The 18185-nt window shown below is 43.4% G+C and overlaps 1 protein-coding gene across 3 annotated transcripts in view; it reads right to left on the reverse strand.

Annotated features, from left to right (window-relative positions):
- The window catches only part of ABCC8 (ATP binding cassette subfamily C member 8), a 139674-nt gene that overhangs the window by 2234 nt on the left and 119255 nt on the right, over nt 1–18185 (reverse strand). For all 3 annotated transcript variants that reach the window (XM_039536263.1, XM_039536262.1, XM_039536261.1), the window contains 8 exons: nt 16792–16894; nt 10091–10204; nt 9322–9442; nt 9051–9181; nt 8209–8287; nt 5469–5577; nt 3937–4040; nt 1150–1283 (listed from right to left, as the gene is read on the reverse strand). In XM_039536263.1, coding sequence (XP_039392197.1) covers nt 1150–1283; nt 3937–4040; nt 5469–5577; nt 8209–8287; nt 9051–9181; nt 9322–9442; nt 10091–10204; nt 16792–16894 — 895 coding nt within the window. The remainder of the gene's footprint in view (nt 1–1149; nt 1284–3936; nt 4041–5468; nt 5578–8208; nt 8288–9050; nt 9182–9321; nt 9443–10090; nt 10205–16791; nt 16895–18185) is intronic.

Consider the following 18185-nt stretch of genomic DNA (forward strand, 5'->3'; position numbering starts at 1 on the left):
TTTCTGTCCCACCGAAAGCAATGGAACATTACGATATACTCGATACAGTTGACAGCACTGGAGGTGTGTTTTGCTAGATGTACCTGGCCGGTACAACAGTAGAGGAGGTCTTTAAGACAGTCTTAAAATACTTAGCTGTCCTCACAGCATGTTCACCCATTGCTGTTTATGAATGTATTGGTGTGTGCCAAGCTCAGCAAGGCATCATCATTAGAATAGTTATCTTCATATTATCTGTTCCTAAGGTTCACGTGCCCCAGTGAATGTACTGCTTGCTTAATACATCAAAATTCAAAAATGTGTTTTAACTGGTCTGTGGGTAACTGCTAACATGGCCCTCAGCACCACAGTCTCAAGGCTCTACACAGCAGTAACTTAAACCAACCGGTACTAAAGATTTTTATTTACTCTAATAAACCACTACAATAATTTTCTGCACTTATGTAGTGCCTTCCTTCTGAGGATCTCAACATACCTTATGACAATCTTTGATAACGGAGTTTAAAGTAACTGGGAACAAATCAACTTAGAATATTCTATTGTATTTGGCTAAGACCAGCCAGGGCATTACTGGTGTGCAGTTTATCTTCTACTAGGGACTCTAGCTTGCACTTGCAGGAGGATAGATGCAATGATCTAACAGGTCTTTTTTATTTCTTATTTATTTACTTGACCTTACTTTCAGCCCCCTGCATGGCAAAAACTTCATCACTTGTCTTCTCCATCATGCTGAAACATTCACCAAGAAACTTGCTATGCTTGGCTAGTACAAGTTGGAGGAGGCATAACATTACCAGCCAAGTTTGTCCTCAACTGACCACCATAGCTAAGCCTCTGAAGACTTATTTACTTTAGGAAACTGAACTGTCAATACAAAAACATTTGCACCAATGCTTCAATTTAGTATATAGTGAGGGACTATCAACCCCTAGTAAGATAGATTTATCAGACTAGTTAACAGTGACTCTCATATACGGTCAATGTCTATGATGGAGCCACTTGTAAACACACTTGCAAGGAAACTTGTGTTCACACAATATTAAGTAGAAATATTTTACATAAGTTTAATCTCTGGTTACTAACAATAGTGTGGCTACCCTCTCTGAAAAATCATGTGCCATATAAAAAAACTTGAAACTCTGAACTCACTGTTGCCATGTCAATAGATGCTGTGGCTTCATCCATGATGAAGATACTTGTCTTCCGCACAAATGCCCGTGCTAAGCAGAACAGCTGTCTTTGCCCCTGGCTAAAATTTTCTCCACCTTCTGTGACTATGGCATCTGGACAACAAAAATAATATTTAGGCTGTTGTGGGGGAGGGGAACACAGAGAGCATGTTGACAAAGTAAGATCTCATGTTAAGAATTTTTAAGATAATTATTTATAGGTCTTAAGTTGCAGGTGCCCAGTTCTGCCACCTTTACTCACATTAGCAATAACACTGGTTTCAGCAGCATTACTCATGAAGTAAGTTACTATTCATCACGAGGATGGCAGAACAGGACATAGTTATTTTCAAAATTAATGCATCTTATGCACAGCAATGAAAACCCAAAGTCCATCACACATATAGTTAAATGTAGCTCTTCATATAAATAAAAATGGGCATACTGTTCTGACATGTCTGAAAGAACAGCATAAAAAGAACTATGCCAAATAAATAAGAAACTGAAATACTATAGGGAACCCTCCCCTCCAACATATTTTGATGTAAATCAAATGCAAAGGGGAGAAATTAATATATGAAATGTGTCTTTCTGTTTTATAAACCTCCCACAATGCCTGTGTAAAGCACTCTAACCTAATTTGTTGATATGTTTCTTGCAAACTAGACAACTAATCCCTGGAAGACCTCCCTTCTACAAATTTGGTTGAGTGTTTCACTTTATCTAGCTTACCCCGATGGCGAATAACTTCTGTGTATACACATTAAATTGAGGAAAAGCAAACACTGTTAAAAATGTGACTGACTTCAAAGGAACTTGTCAGACCAACTAGTTGTTACAAGCTATTTTAAATGGAGTTGTATCTTGTTGCCTTCTTGAAGGAAAACAACTTTACGTGAGACAGCACTGACTGCTTGTGGGCCCAACCCTGCAGTCCCTACTCAGGCAAAATCCTACTGGAATCAAAAAGAGCTTTGTCTGAATAAGGTCCGCAGGATCAGACTCCTTGTGCACAAAAAGAAAGGTACAGCAGGTGTCATGCAGCATAAAGAGTGACAATAAAAGACAGGTGATATGCATTTTTCCAAGAGCAGATTGATTTGAAATCACAAATGTATCCCTTGTAATATTACACATTTGAGTACTACTAGTTACCTGGGATGTCCTCAATTGACATTAAAGTCATTGGGATTTTAAACTGTTTGGAACTATGCTCCATGACTGCACAGTCAGCTGTTGGATATGATTAAGAATGCGCTAGGCATACAATGGGTGATTAGGCTACCTAAAATTCACGTTCAGGATTTTTTAAAAAAAATTGATAGGGCTAGTATTGATAAATGCATAAGAAGGGCAAAGTTTTGCTCTCACTAACTTCAGTGAGGTAGAACAGGTGTAACCAAGAGCAGGATTTAGCTCATGATGTTACCATTGTTGTTGTTTGTTGAGCTTGGACAGTGTGCTCAGCTTTGTGCAGAGCACAGAGTATGATATAGTCCCTGTCCCAAGGAGCTTACAATGCTGTGCTTTGTAATGTATTGTACATTTCATACTTGATTTTATTTTATTAAGAACAGCTGTCTGGATCAGTCTGTAGAGTACATTTCATTCAGCACACAATACCTGTTTCATTTGCCTATTCTAAGATTCATTTTATGTGTCTGAGTACTGCACTCAAGTACTTAAATGCATTTGCAATAGTGAAAGTAGCTTACAAGAAATGCTGGAATTCTAAAGGAGACCTAACCACCCTACAGAAATCCAAGGGCATTGCTCTTTCAAGGGAAAAAATCTGGGGAAATGCTGCCTTCTGGCGCATATTAAAACACAGTGCATCACTCACAAACAATTCCATGAATACCAATGTGATTTTAACATGTTTATGTGACAGACTGTATCTCTCTCTCTAGTATAGCTATTCACAGTACCACTCCAACCATGCAGTATTATTTGAATATATTACATAGTTGGGTTGTAGACTTACTTCATTTCCTGAAACAGGGTCTTTCTTCGATTTTGTGTGTGGATTGGGGCATTATATCCCACTGCCAGCTTATATGTCCATCTTTTTTTCCCCATCCCATAAGAAAATCATTTTCTCTAATTTGTTTTATATTTCCATTTGCAACCTCCTTAATATCTCAATTACCTTTATATCTGTTTGCATACACTTGACTTATTAGTGTATGCAAACAGTGAGTGGCGTACCATGACATTTTTAGTAAGGCATACAATTCTACACTTGCATGCAAGGTGTGACCTTGCATGCACCACACTGTGTGGAGGATGCCATTTTGTTCTAGAAAACTGTGTACTTCGTGTGCGTTTGTGGGCCGGAAGGAACTGTCCCACAGACACAGCTGGTCAGGGCTTTCGTATTCTTGTAGTACGTATTCCTGGGGCATGCAATGCATGTGTTGCATACATAGACAGTATGCCACTGGCCACAGGACTAGAGACCAAGAGCGAAAATCTGGCCTTACTGAAGTCAATGGGAGTTTTGCCATTGACCTCAACAGGGGTTTAATTGACATCCCAGCGGCAGTCATTTATATCTTTACAGGCTAGGGGTAAAACAGGAGAGGGAGCTGGATGGGTCCCAGCACATCTATCTGACTTCATACAGGGCCCCACAAAACCTTGGGCGAGCCTGCCTGATCCTAAGTGGCTTCAGTAACAGTCATTTTGCTGTAAGTTACTAACTAAATGTTAAATAGAAATGAATTTAACACTGGAAGCATTTTCCCAAAGCAAAAAGAAGCATTACCTAGACCCCCTGGTAGTGCTTTCACCACATGTTTGAGTTGTGCTATTTCCAAGGCTTCCCACAGCATGCTGTCTGTGCATTTCTTTTCTGGATCCAAATTAAACCTAAGATTCAATACAGTTAAAAGTTAACTATCAACATCAAATTCACCCATACACCTTTATATTTGTGTGGTTAAAAATACACACACACGTAAATATACATGGATTAAACACTTTGGGCCTGATTCTGATCTCACCTCAGTCCAAGTCAGGAATAGCTCCATGGAAGTCAGTGGATTTGCTCTGAATTTACACCAGTGAGACTGAGATCAGAATCTGACCCTTTGAATCCAACATGGCCCCCTTTTAGTTTTTACAATACCAGTTTGTGGTACACAGAATGATCAGCATCATGCTGAACTACGAAACACAAAAGGGCATCACCACAGCGGAACAGTAGCTATAAATTACTCAACAGTTGTTATCAATCACTCTGAGTGCATCCTTAGCCTGTTATCACCCAAAATAGGCAGTGATAAGTGCTAATCTCCTTTATGTCATATCATGTTGCTTAAAATATAACATGATATTCAGAATAAAAGACTCGCAGCGGCAAATGTGATCTTTGGTTCACTTTTTACTGCTAGTGTACATGTGGTGAATGTCCAGTGTTGGCCTAAATAAAATCTTGAATAAGTAAACAAACAAAACAAATATATACTGCCATTTTATCTTCTGATATAAATAATTCATGCCCTATTCAAGCGAGCACAGGAAATAATCTGCCTCAGGAGAAGTCTCATGGAATCAATAGGCAAACTTCAGCAGTTTATAAGTCATTATAAATGAAACTCCACTCTAACTACTTTAATGCCCAAATTAGCGTACATAGGCAATATAACAATTTATTAAGGGTCAGATTGTCCCTTTTTGTGGAAAACGTCATAGGAGGGGATGGCATTTGTTGGAAACTCTGAAGTTCTCTTCTCTGAGTTTCCATTTCACCTTCCCCACATAGGAAGGAGGTTTTGAACTCAAAAGGGCAAGGTCCTGGAAACCTAACAGAGCACTAAGCTCCAAGCCAAAAACACCTGAACCGCTTTTGCACTGCTTCCCTGGTTCCCTTCCACTCTCCTTTGTTACGTACCATGGCGGCTCCCCGACCCTCACATCTTCCCCACTTCACCTCTAAAGGGCTGGTTAATGCCAGTCTCTCAATCTCCTGAGCTGACTTCGGCTGGCTAACCCACTGGGTCCTGAGGATAGCAGGTCACAGACAGTGACTAGTCCCAGGTCCCACCTTAAGGAGAAATCCCTCCTAAACTGTGGAGCGTTGACCAGGTGCAGTTGCTCTAGAAGGGCTCCCTGGGCTCCAAGGAGGATGTGGCGAGGAGCATACAGAAAAGACAATGCTCCCCTCTTTTAATTAAAGGTAGTGGAGCATGAGGCCTCTTATTACCTGCATAGTTTGCTGCTGCTCTTTCTGTGAAAATCATAATTTGGGATAACACAAATCCTAGCTGTTTCTTGTTGTTTGTGCTTTATGCTTACCGGATTGTACCGCTGAACAAAATAGGATCTTGGAGAATGATTGACAGCCTGGATCTTAGCGTCTGTAAAGGGAGCTTTGCAATATCTATGCCATCAATGATAATCCTCCCTATTCAAAAGATCATTGAGAGTCTGTTAGATTGTTCATCACATCATATAGCTAGCAACCAACAACACAACTTGATTTTAGTTTGTATTATATTACAGCGAAGCATGCAAGACTAACCCTTGGGCTACATATTACTTTATTCACCAGTGAAATGAATTACTGCTAAGCAGAAAGTGCAATTCCCTTGAGACTAAATCATGGCAGATGCCAGTTATATTTTATGAATATTATATGTCCCATCTCGTTGGTTGTTGATTATTGTGTTGTTTGCTATATGATTACAAGGGGTTAATTCAAGCAGGGGTTAGGCACACAGGAAAGGGGACAATAGCTTCAGACAGCCCTAGTTACCATACTTAATGGACAATGTAGGTGTCAATCACTTTGAAGTTTTACATCTAGCTAGCTGATGAGTTGAACAGTCTGGCTTGGCAAGGGTGGGGTGGGAAAACAGGCAGCAAACTGGAACAAAGAACTTTCAGGAACCTGCAGCACAGGGAATGAGAGTGCTGGGGAACAGACTGAAACCCCGTCCCCCAACCTCTAGGGTTTCAGTCTGCTCCCCAGCACTCTCTGGGATGTTTGGGTTAAGCTCCACCTACATAAGCTTTAGGTCAGGTAGGTATGTGTGTAAACCTTTTATTGTGTTAAGCTTCTTTTTCTCTTGTTGTGCTTTGTTCCTGTGATTAAGCAATGCTTTGTTTTGAAAAGGCTGTAGTGGATCACTGTGTACACTGGTCACGGCTCCCAGAAGGAAGACTTGCAGGTAGCTGGACCTAGTCAGACCTGCTGAGCAATCACAGTTGGTACTCGAGTTATTGTAGCCTTAGGGCCACTCTGAAAGTGGGAGAATTGGGGGATTCCACTCTAGAACAGGCAAAAGCCTAGCACCCAAAGGGATGCATGCAGAGAGACCTGGAAGGGGTCAGAGCCACACAAATAATTATATATTTAATTTGCAGGATGTCTAATAACCCAGAATAAATTATCAGATGTTGATTTAGTGCAATGTCATAAAGATACCGGAGAACATAGCTAAGTTGCATTTGTTGAGGAAGGCAAGTGCAGGGTGAAACTTCTTCCCTTCAGGTCTCTAAGGGTTCACACTCTGTATACTGTCCCTGAGTTGTTCATGCCCCAAGCTACAGAGGGATCCAATTCTGTTCTGTTCTATTCAGGTTCTTATAGCCCCTCCACCACAACCATATCCAAGTGCCTTCCTGAGTGCATTAAGTGATGTGACTAGCCTCTATCATAAGTGGTTCTTTCTTTCTCCCCTCTCCTCCCCACGTGAAAATGTCAGGAACAGTTTGTTTATGATGTTCTAGAGCAGGGCAGAGAGGATGAGGAGTGTCCTCCTCAAGCTTTAGCACATATCCTTCCTGTGCCCTCTATGCTTCCTGCCCTGTTTGGTTTGCTCTAGCAAGCGTAGTCAGAGGGGATGTCTATGCATGAATTGTATGTGGATAGGCCAACCAGAAATGGACTGCAAATGAATACTGCTTCTACAGAAAAACATTATATCCATATTTTGCTGAGAAGTGAACAGAGAGAGAGAGATTTTGGCTCTAAGAATATTCATAGGGAGAGAGCCCACCTCCTCTCATGGCAGCTAATGTGCACATGCAGCGTAGGGGGATGAAGGTTCTTTTCATGAGCACTACATAGGAGGTGTATGAGGAATACTCCATTGTGCCTGTGTTCAGAGTAACAGGCAAATAAACATTATTTCCAGATGGGTTGAAATAGAGACATCTAACTCAGACTGGTGCACATGACAATTCCCCAAGTAGCCTCTGGGCTCATAGTAGACCCAGGAGGTAGTATTTGCTATTCTTATACATCAGCCCTGGAAATACTGTCTCACAAAAGAGGTCATAGCATTGTGGAGTGATGGGAAGGGATTTTGAGATGGGGTAGGGTGAAAGATGGAAGTAACCACCTGTTTGGACACAGAGTGGGTAGCAAAAGCTCCAAGTTATTCTTGGAGCCTTGAACAACTCTGTCCTTGGACTCACCTGCACTATAGCATATCTTTTCAACCCTCCCTGCTGCTGATAAACACTATGCTTGTTAGTTTGTGTTGGAGACAGAAATATGCTGCCTCTGCACCTTTGCCTACCCCTTTAATGCATACTGGTAAATGCTTAAGAAAAGATCTAATTGACACATGAAGAGTCTCCCTCTCAACCTGACATGCAAGTCTACTTTTGGAAGTAATTAAGGCTCAATCCTGATCTCTCTGAAGTCAATGGGAATTTTGCTATTGACTTCAAAAGGGGCAGGTTCAGGCCTTATAGGAAACCAATACTGACACAGAATATGGATTATTTAAAAAATACACGTTTGAAGTCCTTTTCTATTTTTAATGGAAACACTTGCCTGAGGCTGCTCATGGCGTTAGAAAACACTGATCACGTTGAATGAGATTTTATATTGAACTGGGTTATCAATAAGGCAGAAGCTGATGAAAGACAGATGGTCCCTTGCTTGGAATAAGCCCAGCAACAATGCCTAGCACAGTCTTTGTACAGTCTTTATAATTCACGGCTGTTAGTGTCAGATGAAGAAAGTTCAAAGTTGCATCCCCAGGGAGCTAACCCTGACTGGAGGGAACAGGTGTGAGCCTACCTTCAAAGGTGTCAACCATTCTGAAAAAGGCAAGAGAGAAGGAGGATTTCCCACTGCCTGTTCTGCCACAGATTCCAATCTACAACACAGAAACAAGATGAGTAGAACATTAAATGAGTAGGAAAGAGAAATATCTGTACAGGGCATTTGCAACAAACATCTTGGGGTGAAATTCTGGTCCCATCTGAAGTCAATGACAAAACTGAATTGTCTTCAGCAGGGGCCTTATTTTCACCTTTTTGTCTTTTAAAAGAGAATTGGACATTCAGGGTTAGATTTTTGGCTGGCCCTCCATGGGGATGCTAGGGCACAGTGGGCCACAGGGAGACCTTCCAGAGCACAAGGAGGGTTGGCTAGTGCTGCCATCAAAGCTTAGTACCCCAGAGGGGGTGTGTCTGGGTGGGAGAGTCAATTGTATGATGGGTGGGAGACACACAAGATTAAGGAGGTGAAAGAAGATTGAGGGGAAAGGGACAAGTTGGGAGAGATGACCAATGAAGGGACAGGGTAGGGAAGCCATTTGGGAATGATGGAGTGTATATCTCACATTACAAGTGTCAGTGTCCCTTATTTTGAGGCCCTATGTCCCATAGCAGAGCACCAGAAGATTAAGAAGCACTGTACATCACTGTAACAGTACACATTTTTTAAGGCACCAGAGCAAAAGCATAAAGAAACCGGTATACGGGATCAGGACTGGAATATATTATTTTGGAGGAGGAAAAACTTTGGAAATCATTAATAAAAAATAGCTTAGTACATTCTCACCACTCTACAGTTTCTATTACAAGCTGGTCTGACTGGGGAAAGAGTCATTTCTCAAATCATCTCCGCTTTTTTACCTTTTGCCCTGGAGAGATGTGAGCACTGACGTGCTTTAGGACTGGCTTTAGGTTGCTGTCATACCGGACACTCAGGTTCTGTATTTGGATCTCACCTCTGTCAGGCCAGTTCTGAGGAATCTGTGAAGGAGCTGTACCCGGAGCATAAAAACCCACTTGTGATCAATTCATCAACTCATTAAATGCTGTAATAAGTTATTTATGGCAATTCACTGTGAATCATTAAATATTTAACGAGTTCTTTTCTCAAGCTATACAATACCACACTCACAAAGGAGCCCTTCATAATTTTCAGCTTCCGTTTTTAGAAGGCCATTGATCCTTTTCACTGCTCCCAGCTGGATCTCCATATCAGCCAGGTTACGAACCATCCAGTTCAGGTAATTAGACACCTGACATAATATAAATAAATAAATGTCACATTTTGCTAATATGAAATACTGGAAAAGAAACACCATAACACCATTAGGCCACAAAGCACTTCATTCCTCCAGGACAGCTTTTTAATTGTTTCTGTGAAGTCTATTTAGAATACAAAGTCTTAATAAGCTGAATTAAACATTTGGTGCACATTAACAGAGTGGCAAGACTGGCTGCAAGTTAAATATCCTAGTTATGGTGCTCTGGTATTATGGTGCTACATGCCAATATTTAAAAAGAAAATAAAAGCTAAAAGAGAGAGCGAGAGAGAACTTTTCTTTTTTAAAAAAGCCTGAATATCTAGAATGAAAGATTGCAGCATAATGATGAGTAAATTAGTGATCTAATAATGCTATTTTTCAATTAGAATGAATAACATTTTGATATATTTATTAATAACTACACTATATATTACTTACATGGGATTTAAGAATTCAGAAAAGAATATGCTTAACAAACATATCACCCACGTAATATGAATTGAAGTTAATGTACTATTTCAGAGTTTTTACAGCTTTCCAATATGGCTGTGTATACAGTACCTTCTGTCCTTCCCATCTTTGTGCCCTGAAGAAAATATTGTGTGTGGGAGAAGCCACTCAATGCATGATTTAACTTACCATAAGAGCATAGGTTAGTCCTAAGCCCACAAGTCCTGAAGAGAGCTGATTGTACAAGGACTTGGTAATAGAAGTCACAGCTGCTATGAGAACCACACATGCTCCAATGTATTCCTGAAGGAATATGAAAAAGCTTCATCACTATATATAGAGAGACCATGCAAATGTTTTGGTAAGTTCAGTTTGAAACAATAAACCCTTTAAGACTGAATCACATGCTGAAGATTTTAAATAATCTGTGGATAGAGATGGCCTGTTAACCCCCATTTTTGTTGCCATTTCCCTTGTCCCCTCTCTCTCACACTTCTTGGTATTGTCGGTTGTATCCATGGTTGTGTCCCCATCCCATCTTAAATTAGGCTTGGTCTACATATAGTTTTTGTACTAATATAACTATTTCAGTTAGGTGTGTGATGTTTTACTGAAATAGTTATATGGATACAATGGCTAGTATAAAGTCAGTTATACCCATTAGATAAAGGTGCCATATATTAGAATAGCTTATTCCCTAAATTTACAGGAATAAGCTATACTTGTATAACTATGTCCACACTAGAGGTTATGGAACTGGTATAGTTAAAGTGGTACAATTTTTGTATATAGATAAAACTTTAGAATGGGAAGTCAGCGGGGCAGGGACTGTCCTCCCCTACGGCCACATCTATGCTGGCAACTGGACAAAGGTACAAGGCTGTGTGTATGCTTGCCCATATATCCCACAGCTGCACAGAGTGTCCAAATATGCTGTGCTGGACACAGGTGTACACTCTGAGCCTGGAAATACCCGTGTCCACACAGCTTTTTTTTTGGTAAGCAAGGTTAGCACTAGCATTTCAGGGGCAGTATCCCAAGGCTCTATGAGTCACAGGATACATTCTAGGATCTGCCTTGCTGTGTGTTAGTGGGCGTGCAGATGCCTTCACACATCTGGTGATGGAGCTCCCACTCACCCCTCTTCTGCCCAACTGGTAGAAGACATGGCACAAGTGACTGACGGTGCCCGGCTCCTTCTTGTGAGACAAACGTGACTGCATTGCAATATGTGACTGGTGAGAATTTTGGGTGAAAGGATTCAGACCTCTCTCGCAAGCCAAAGACTGATGGCCAGGATGGGGAGTAATCCACTGTTGCCCCATGACACAGAGATGGAGGAGACTACTGGCATTGCAACTGTAAGTCCATGGGAGGCCACCATGTCTGGACCAGGAGAACCAGCACCGTTTGGTGGGATTACATAGTGTTAGAAACTTGGGATGATGACCAGTGGCCACAGAACTTCAGGATGAGGAAACCAACAATCATGAAGCTCTGTGGAGAGCTGGCCCCAACCCTACGGTGGCAGAACACAAGGTTTTGGAGACCCATCCCAGTGCAGAAGCAGATGGCTATAACCTTCTGGAAGCTGGCAACATCAGACAGCTATTGGCCAGTTGCAAACCACTTCAGGGTGGGGAAGGCCACTGTCAGGGTCATGGTGGTGCAGGTTTGTGAACCCATCAATGCACTCATCTACCCACACATGGTTACCATCACCAAAGTGCCAGAAATTATAGTGGGGTCCCAGAGAATGGCCCCATACAATTTGGAAACACCATTGATGGCACCCACATCCCCATACTTTGATGATTGAAAGGAGCGAGTGAGTACATCACTCATTCTTAAAGGCTTAGTGGACCACAAAAGCAGATTCCTGAATGCTGTCCAACACACAGGACAGGCCATGACACTAGAGTGCTGAGAAGATTGGGATTGTACTTGAAGGGGGAGGAAGGGACTTTATTCCCCAGAAGCAATGTGGTTCTCTTTGCCCACAGTTATTCTGGGGGACGCCACATACTCGCTCCTACACTGCCTAATGAAACCCTAGCCCAGCTTTAACATCCTGGTAAAATGGAGAGTCAACTTCAAACTAAGCAGCTGCAGGATGGTAGTGGAGAACACCTTTGTACGGCTGAAGACTTGTTGATGATGCTTATGCTCTCGGTTAGACGCCAATGTAGGCAATGCTGTCTGTATTACTGTGGCATGCCACATGTGCCCTTCATAACATTGGTGAGATTAAAGGTGAGTACTATAGGACAGAGTGCGTACAGGCAGGGGCGGCTCTAGCCATTTCGCCGCCCCAAGCAAGGCGGCACGCCGCGGGGGGTGCTCTGCCGGTCGTCGGTCCCACGGCTCCGGTGGCCCTCCCGCAGGCGTGCCTGTGGATGCTCCACCGAAGCCGCAGGACCAGCGGACCCTCCACAGGCACGCCTGCGGGAGGTCCACCGGAGCCGCCTGCCACCCTCCCGGCGACCGGCAGAGCGCCCCCCGCGGCATGCCGCCCCAAGCATGCGCTTGGCGTGCTGGGGCCTGGAGCCGCCCCTGTGTACAGGACAAGATGGGCTTGCAAAACCTCACGGGATCAGGCTGCTCCATAAATGTTCATACTGGTTCTGGACAGTGGGCCAGGGAAACCAAGGATGCAATTTGTGCCTACATTATGGAGCAATAGGCGTGAGGTAGGTGACTGCAGCCTGGTCCCAAGCAAAGTGCCACACCCCATGCAGCCACTGTAAAAATAAAAGAAGGAACATTCCCTTTCACTTGTGTTTCAACACAGGTTTTTTCCTCTCCCAATGACTGTCATTAGCCGATTGTTTAGGTAATGACTCATTAACTGGGGCAGGGCACCTCTGCAAGTATAGCACCCTCTGGTTTGTGATTGGCCTGCAGATGGTGTCTGACCAGTTAAATTGCACTTATTGTTCTTTCATTTTGTGTTAATGTTCACAGCTGCTCCCAGACCACAGTTCAGGTGGATTACTTTAGTATCTGAAGGATCTTGAGAACAGTTGATAAAGCGTGTGGGAGGGGCTTTTACAACTCATTTCTGGTGAGTGTGATTGTGTGGGAGGATACAACTGCTAACCGGCTGTTAACTGTGAGCACCCCATGGTTTAAAGTGGTTGTGTTTTTTTTTTTGCAGGGCTCAGGGTGCAGGAAGGGCTGTTTTAGCACTGTTCAATATGTGATGGCACAGCTAATTCACTTTGTTTTTCCTGTTGTTTTGTCAAACCCATACAGAAGTTTACTCACCTTCTCTTCCTTGCCCCCTCCCCCAGCCCCAGTTAATAAAATTACGTGTTATTTCCAGGACAGGGAAGTTTTGGGGGGTGGAGGATGGTTCTGGGAGGGTCAGACTGGACTTCGCAGTTTTCTATCCCGGAGAGTTATATGACTCAAAGCACTGACTGATGGATCCCAAAACTGAAAGGGAAAAAAACTGTACCTTTACCAAAGCCCAAATGAAAGGTCCACACACAAATAAAAGAAGTTAACATTTACTGAAACTAGTACATTTAGCATAATTCTGAACATTTTTTTAAAAGGAACTGTGAATGAAAACAGAATGGATCAGACTTCCTGAAGAACGTTAAAACTTCACTCCCTATGGCCCTTGATCTTCCCCTACTCTGGACAAGGCAGGGGAATGCCTATAAAACATTTGGGGGGGTGGGGGGAATGGGACAAAAAGGGGTGTCTCTTGCATGGGGTTTGGGGGCTAGACACATGCTAGCCTTCAGGCAGTCTTGGGCTCATTGTTTCTCTCATCCACAGTCACAGGATTTCCCCAGGGAGGGGTTTCGGTTGCCAGTACAGAGTATTGTGCCTGGAGTCTTGCAGCCTCCCACCCCCATCACAGAGGGTGGGGGTTGGGTCCTCTAATTCAGCAGCATAGTGGGCTGCAGGTGCAGGAGGAGTAGTAGCTGGAGGAGGAGGTGCCAGCTTATGGATACTGGCGCAGCTATTGCGGCAGGCAGGACCTGAATCCATTCCACCTCCCCTTATAGCAGGGACTGCAACAGGGTATGCTCCCTGTCCCCTTGGGCAACTCCCATTCCATGTACCTCTACCCCGAAATAACACGGCCCGATGATATAACGCGGTAAAGCAGTGCTCCGGGGGGAGCGGGGCTGCACACTCCGGTGGATCAAAGCAAGTTCAATATAACGCGGTTTCACCTATAACGCGGTATGATTTTTTGGCTCCTGAGGACAGTGTTATATCAGGGTAGAGGTGTACCATGTGTCCTGCTCCAGGAACCAGATCATTAATGCCTCCTGCCTTTGGAAAAAATGTTCCTCCCACTTCATAGTCTGTTGATCCAGCCCAATAGGCCATTCCTCTCTTTCCCTCAAAGTCAAACTTTTCCTGGCTCCTTCTGTCGACCCCAATGAGCACATCCTCCAGTGTCATGCTTTGTCTGCCCCTAATGTCCCTGGGCTGTTGCTCCTGGATCCCAGAAAGAATGGGCTCACTCTTCTCAGATGAAGGTCCTGCCAAGTCAATCACAAGAGCAGCGTTATATTTTATCTTTCTTTGGAAAGCAGGTAAGAAATCCCCCCACATAAAATAACTTTGCTGTGGAAGGTCACAATAGTGGTACTTTTCAACATTTCAGGCATGAGATTGTTTCAGTATCCTCGGTTCTCAGACATCTTTTGCAGCCCCCATGAAAGGAGCACCTGCTGACAATGGGAGTTAACATCAACTAATGGTTTTTAAAAATGTAATGTCTTAAAGTGTATGATTGGGCTGGTGGGCGCATTTATTTCTGGGGCAGTATTAATGGTTCACTAATAATCCATTCTATAGCTTCTGCAAAAAAGCTTTATAGTGGTTCATGGTAATTCAATAAAATGTTGAATTTACAGTTGTGTCTTGGTTGGGGACCATCTGGGAGAGGGTGGGGTTTAACTTACCGGCTTCAGGTTCTAGTTCCTGCTGAGTAGAGAGGTCCTCCTCTAGGTCATCAGGAGGGGTTTGCTGAGCCATCTTCTCCTTGCAGAGGTGCAGGATGACATGCTCTTCTTTCTCCAAGGCTTCCTCCTCTGCAGTCCCCACCATCTCCACACCGTGGCCTTCATCAGCATCCTATCAGCTGATGAGACTGGTGAGGGTTGGGGAGGGAGTCATGCATCACCACAGGCTCAGTAGCGGGAGCCCGGGAGAACATGTGGTCCAGCTCCTTGAAAAATAGGCAGATTGGAGGACCTCTCCTGGAGCAACTGGTGGAGTCTTTTGCCCTCTGATACCAGACCCTCAGGTGCTTTATTCCTTCCTGGGACTGGGCCAGAGTACAATGAATGCCCACCTGCACCAGCTTCTCTGCAACTTCCCATTACAGGTGTAAGTTTCTGGTGCTGTGGGAGAAGTCATGGAAAATGGTGAACTCCGACCACACATTTATTAGGACCTGGGTGTGGCTGGGTGACCGGGCAGCAGCTCTTGAAGCATGTTCCGTGGTCACGTGTACTGATGAAGAGAGTCCAGTGGAAAACTGTTGTGAAGGGGTCAGCACAGCTCACCACTACTGGTGAGAATGGGGGGGCATGGACCTTTACATATTTGGATAAGGGTCAGGCAGGAAAAGGTTCAGTACATTGTGGGAACAGGGCTGGAGGACTATTGAACTCAAGACATGCCCCTTACCCCATCCACCCTACGCACTGGCATGGGAACGGGGCCATGCCACAGCCCGAAGCATGTTCATACCCACACCCCTCAGGTCTACTAGCGTTTTTTCCCTGGACAGGTCTTGAAACCTGTATTTCTGGGTTTAGATGTGGACAGTAGGGGGTTCTGGCACAACCATGTGCTTGGACCATGTCCAGTTGCCAGTGTAGATGAAGTCTTTGTTTATACAGTGCCTAGTACAATGGGATCTTGATCATCTCTAGATGCTTCTTCATTATTATTCCTTATTTGCTGAATAGAATACAGGCTAGTCCCCTTTCCTCTGAGTCACCAAATAAACCTGAGTTTAGGTGGCAAATATACCAGTATATGTGAAAGTCTAAAATTAATGTGCAGATTTACATGAAATATACACACAGATGTACCTGTAATGCATATGGAAGGATAACACATTTATAACATGACTAGCAACAGCTTTGTTACATCAGTGCCTTGCAGAAACAGATACAAATGCTAACACCACACAGCATAAGAAGCTCTCTGTATTGCCTTCCTGAAGACTCATTTTTAACAGATAATTTCTTTCACCTACCTGCTGTACTTGCAGTACAAGGGGAACAAGAACACAAAAGGCAATAGCCCTGTCCTTTGGCTGACCCAGAAAGGGCTTAGGCCCAAATCCTCACACATCCTACTGGTGCAGAAAGCACCCAATACAATGGAACCTCAGCAGGGGTAGCTGGATGGATGAAGCGCAGGTGTACTGATATGCACAGCCCCTGTGGGATCTTGATACTCTGATCATTCTCCTCCACACAGGGAAGGGAGTCCTGATAAAATTGGGACTGTCCTGATATTTAGGCGTTTGTCCCACGTCCCGACCAATTTCATGGCACTCCGTTTCCCCCCCTTTTTTTGCTCCGCTGGCACCCCTCCATGTGTGTCCTGATATTTTCTTCCTCTCATCTGGTCACCCGGGCGGGGGGGGGAGGGGGAAGGGAGGAAAGGGCCATGAATCCTATTCCAGCTCTGGAATAACAGCTGCAGCCTGTGGGAAGAATTCCTCCCCTCCTGCACTCCACTGGACTTTCATCGACTGGGTGATTGGGCAAGTTTTCTTTAAAAAGACATGTACACGGCAAAGGTATAGGCTGGATAACTCTCATATACATCAGTGGGGTACCAGGATCAAAGTGAAGCATAAATCAACCAACCAACCACACACAGAGTAATGTACTTGCCATGCGGACTTCCAGCCAGCGATTGGCAGCTGTAAGGAAAAGGGAAGCGATATTGTTGGAATCTGTATATTCAAGAAGCTTCTGTCGGAACCGGCCTTCATACCTTCAAAACAGAAATGGCAAAGCAAGAAGTCAATGTGTGCCATGAGGCCTTGGGAAAGTCAAACAAACAAACAAACAAAAAAACAAAAAACCATGCATTTAATGGGACATATTTTTAAGAGCGATTCAACCCAGCCTCCTAATCCGAATACCCAGATGTTGGAGTGTATATATTATACACACACAAACAGCATTTACATGCCCAAATTGTGGAGCTGTCAGTTGCAGCATGCTGTCACAGCTTCTAATTATTGATAAAACTTTAATTTTAAAGGTCTACATCACTCAACAATTCAATAACTGGAACCTCCCGAGTGTCCTACAACATGACCATATGCAATCATCCCTCAGCCACAATGTCCTTTCTTTAGGAACAAATAAGATTTTGCTGCCTTCTTAAACTGGAGCTGACATTTTATATACGACTCTGGGACTAACACTGGCTAGCTGGACAGTTCATGTTAAAACTATAATTTGTAAATGACAACAGACTCTGGTTAGTCATTCACTACCATGGCAGCAGTGAGGAAGGTGGCTTGAAATAAAGAAAAAGATAAGAGTCTGAGAAAGTGTGTGCACACACGCATGTGAACGAGAGTGAGCGAGAGAGTGAGCAAGTGAAAGATATGTTAGTTCTACAGAAAACACAACTCCTCTTTTCACCTGACCATATAAAATCGAGTGGGTTATTTGCTATTTGTATTGCAGTAGTGCCTAGGAGCCCCAGTCATGGATCAGGACCCCACAGTGTTAGGGACTGTCTCTTAATTTGTGCATAGACAATGCCCAGTACATTGTGGGAGCTCTGAACTACAATCAATAAAAGTAGCAATAAGACTTCTATAAACCAGTTTTGCTCTCTTCAAAATAAACCAGCTGAAGAGTGAAGAGGCTTTTAAATACAGCAAGTTCGTTTTAAGTTTACTACTGTAGAACCACACTGACGCACACTAACAACTAGAAGAACATTTGCTAGTTAGTAAAACTTCTGCATTAGGCCTTGATCCTGGCAATGATGTCAGTGGGGCTCCGTCTGGATGCAGCAGACTGCCTACTCTAGTGCTTTGCTGGATCAGGGTTTCGGCTAGTACTCAAATCAGTCAGGGTAATATACCAAAACATGCACTTTGTACATTTATTTTGATAGCTACTAATGATACTACACAGCATACTAGTAAATGGACTGTAAAATAGTTTGTAAAAGAAACGAAGTCTTGGTTATAAAATACAACTGTCCGTTATCAAATCATTACACACAGACATGAAGAGAGAGACAGCCACTGTTTTGTACA

Source organism: Mauremys reevesii, linkage group 4 (assembly GCF_016161935.1).
Source record: "Mauremys reevesii isolate NIE-2019 linkage group 4, ASM1616193v1, whole genome shotgun sequence".
Classification (NCBI taxonomy): Eukaryota; Metazoa; Chordata; order Testudines; family Geoemydidae; genus Mauremys; species Mauremys reevesii.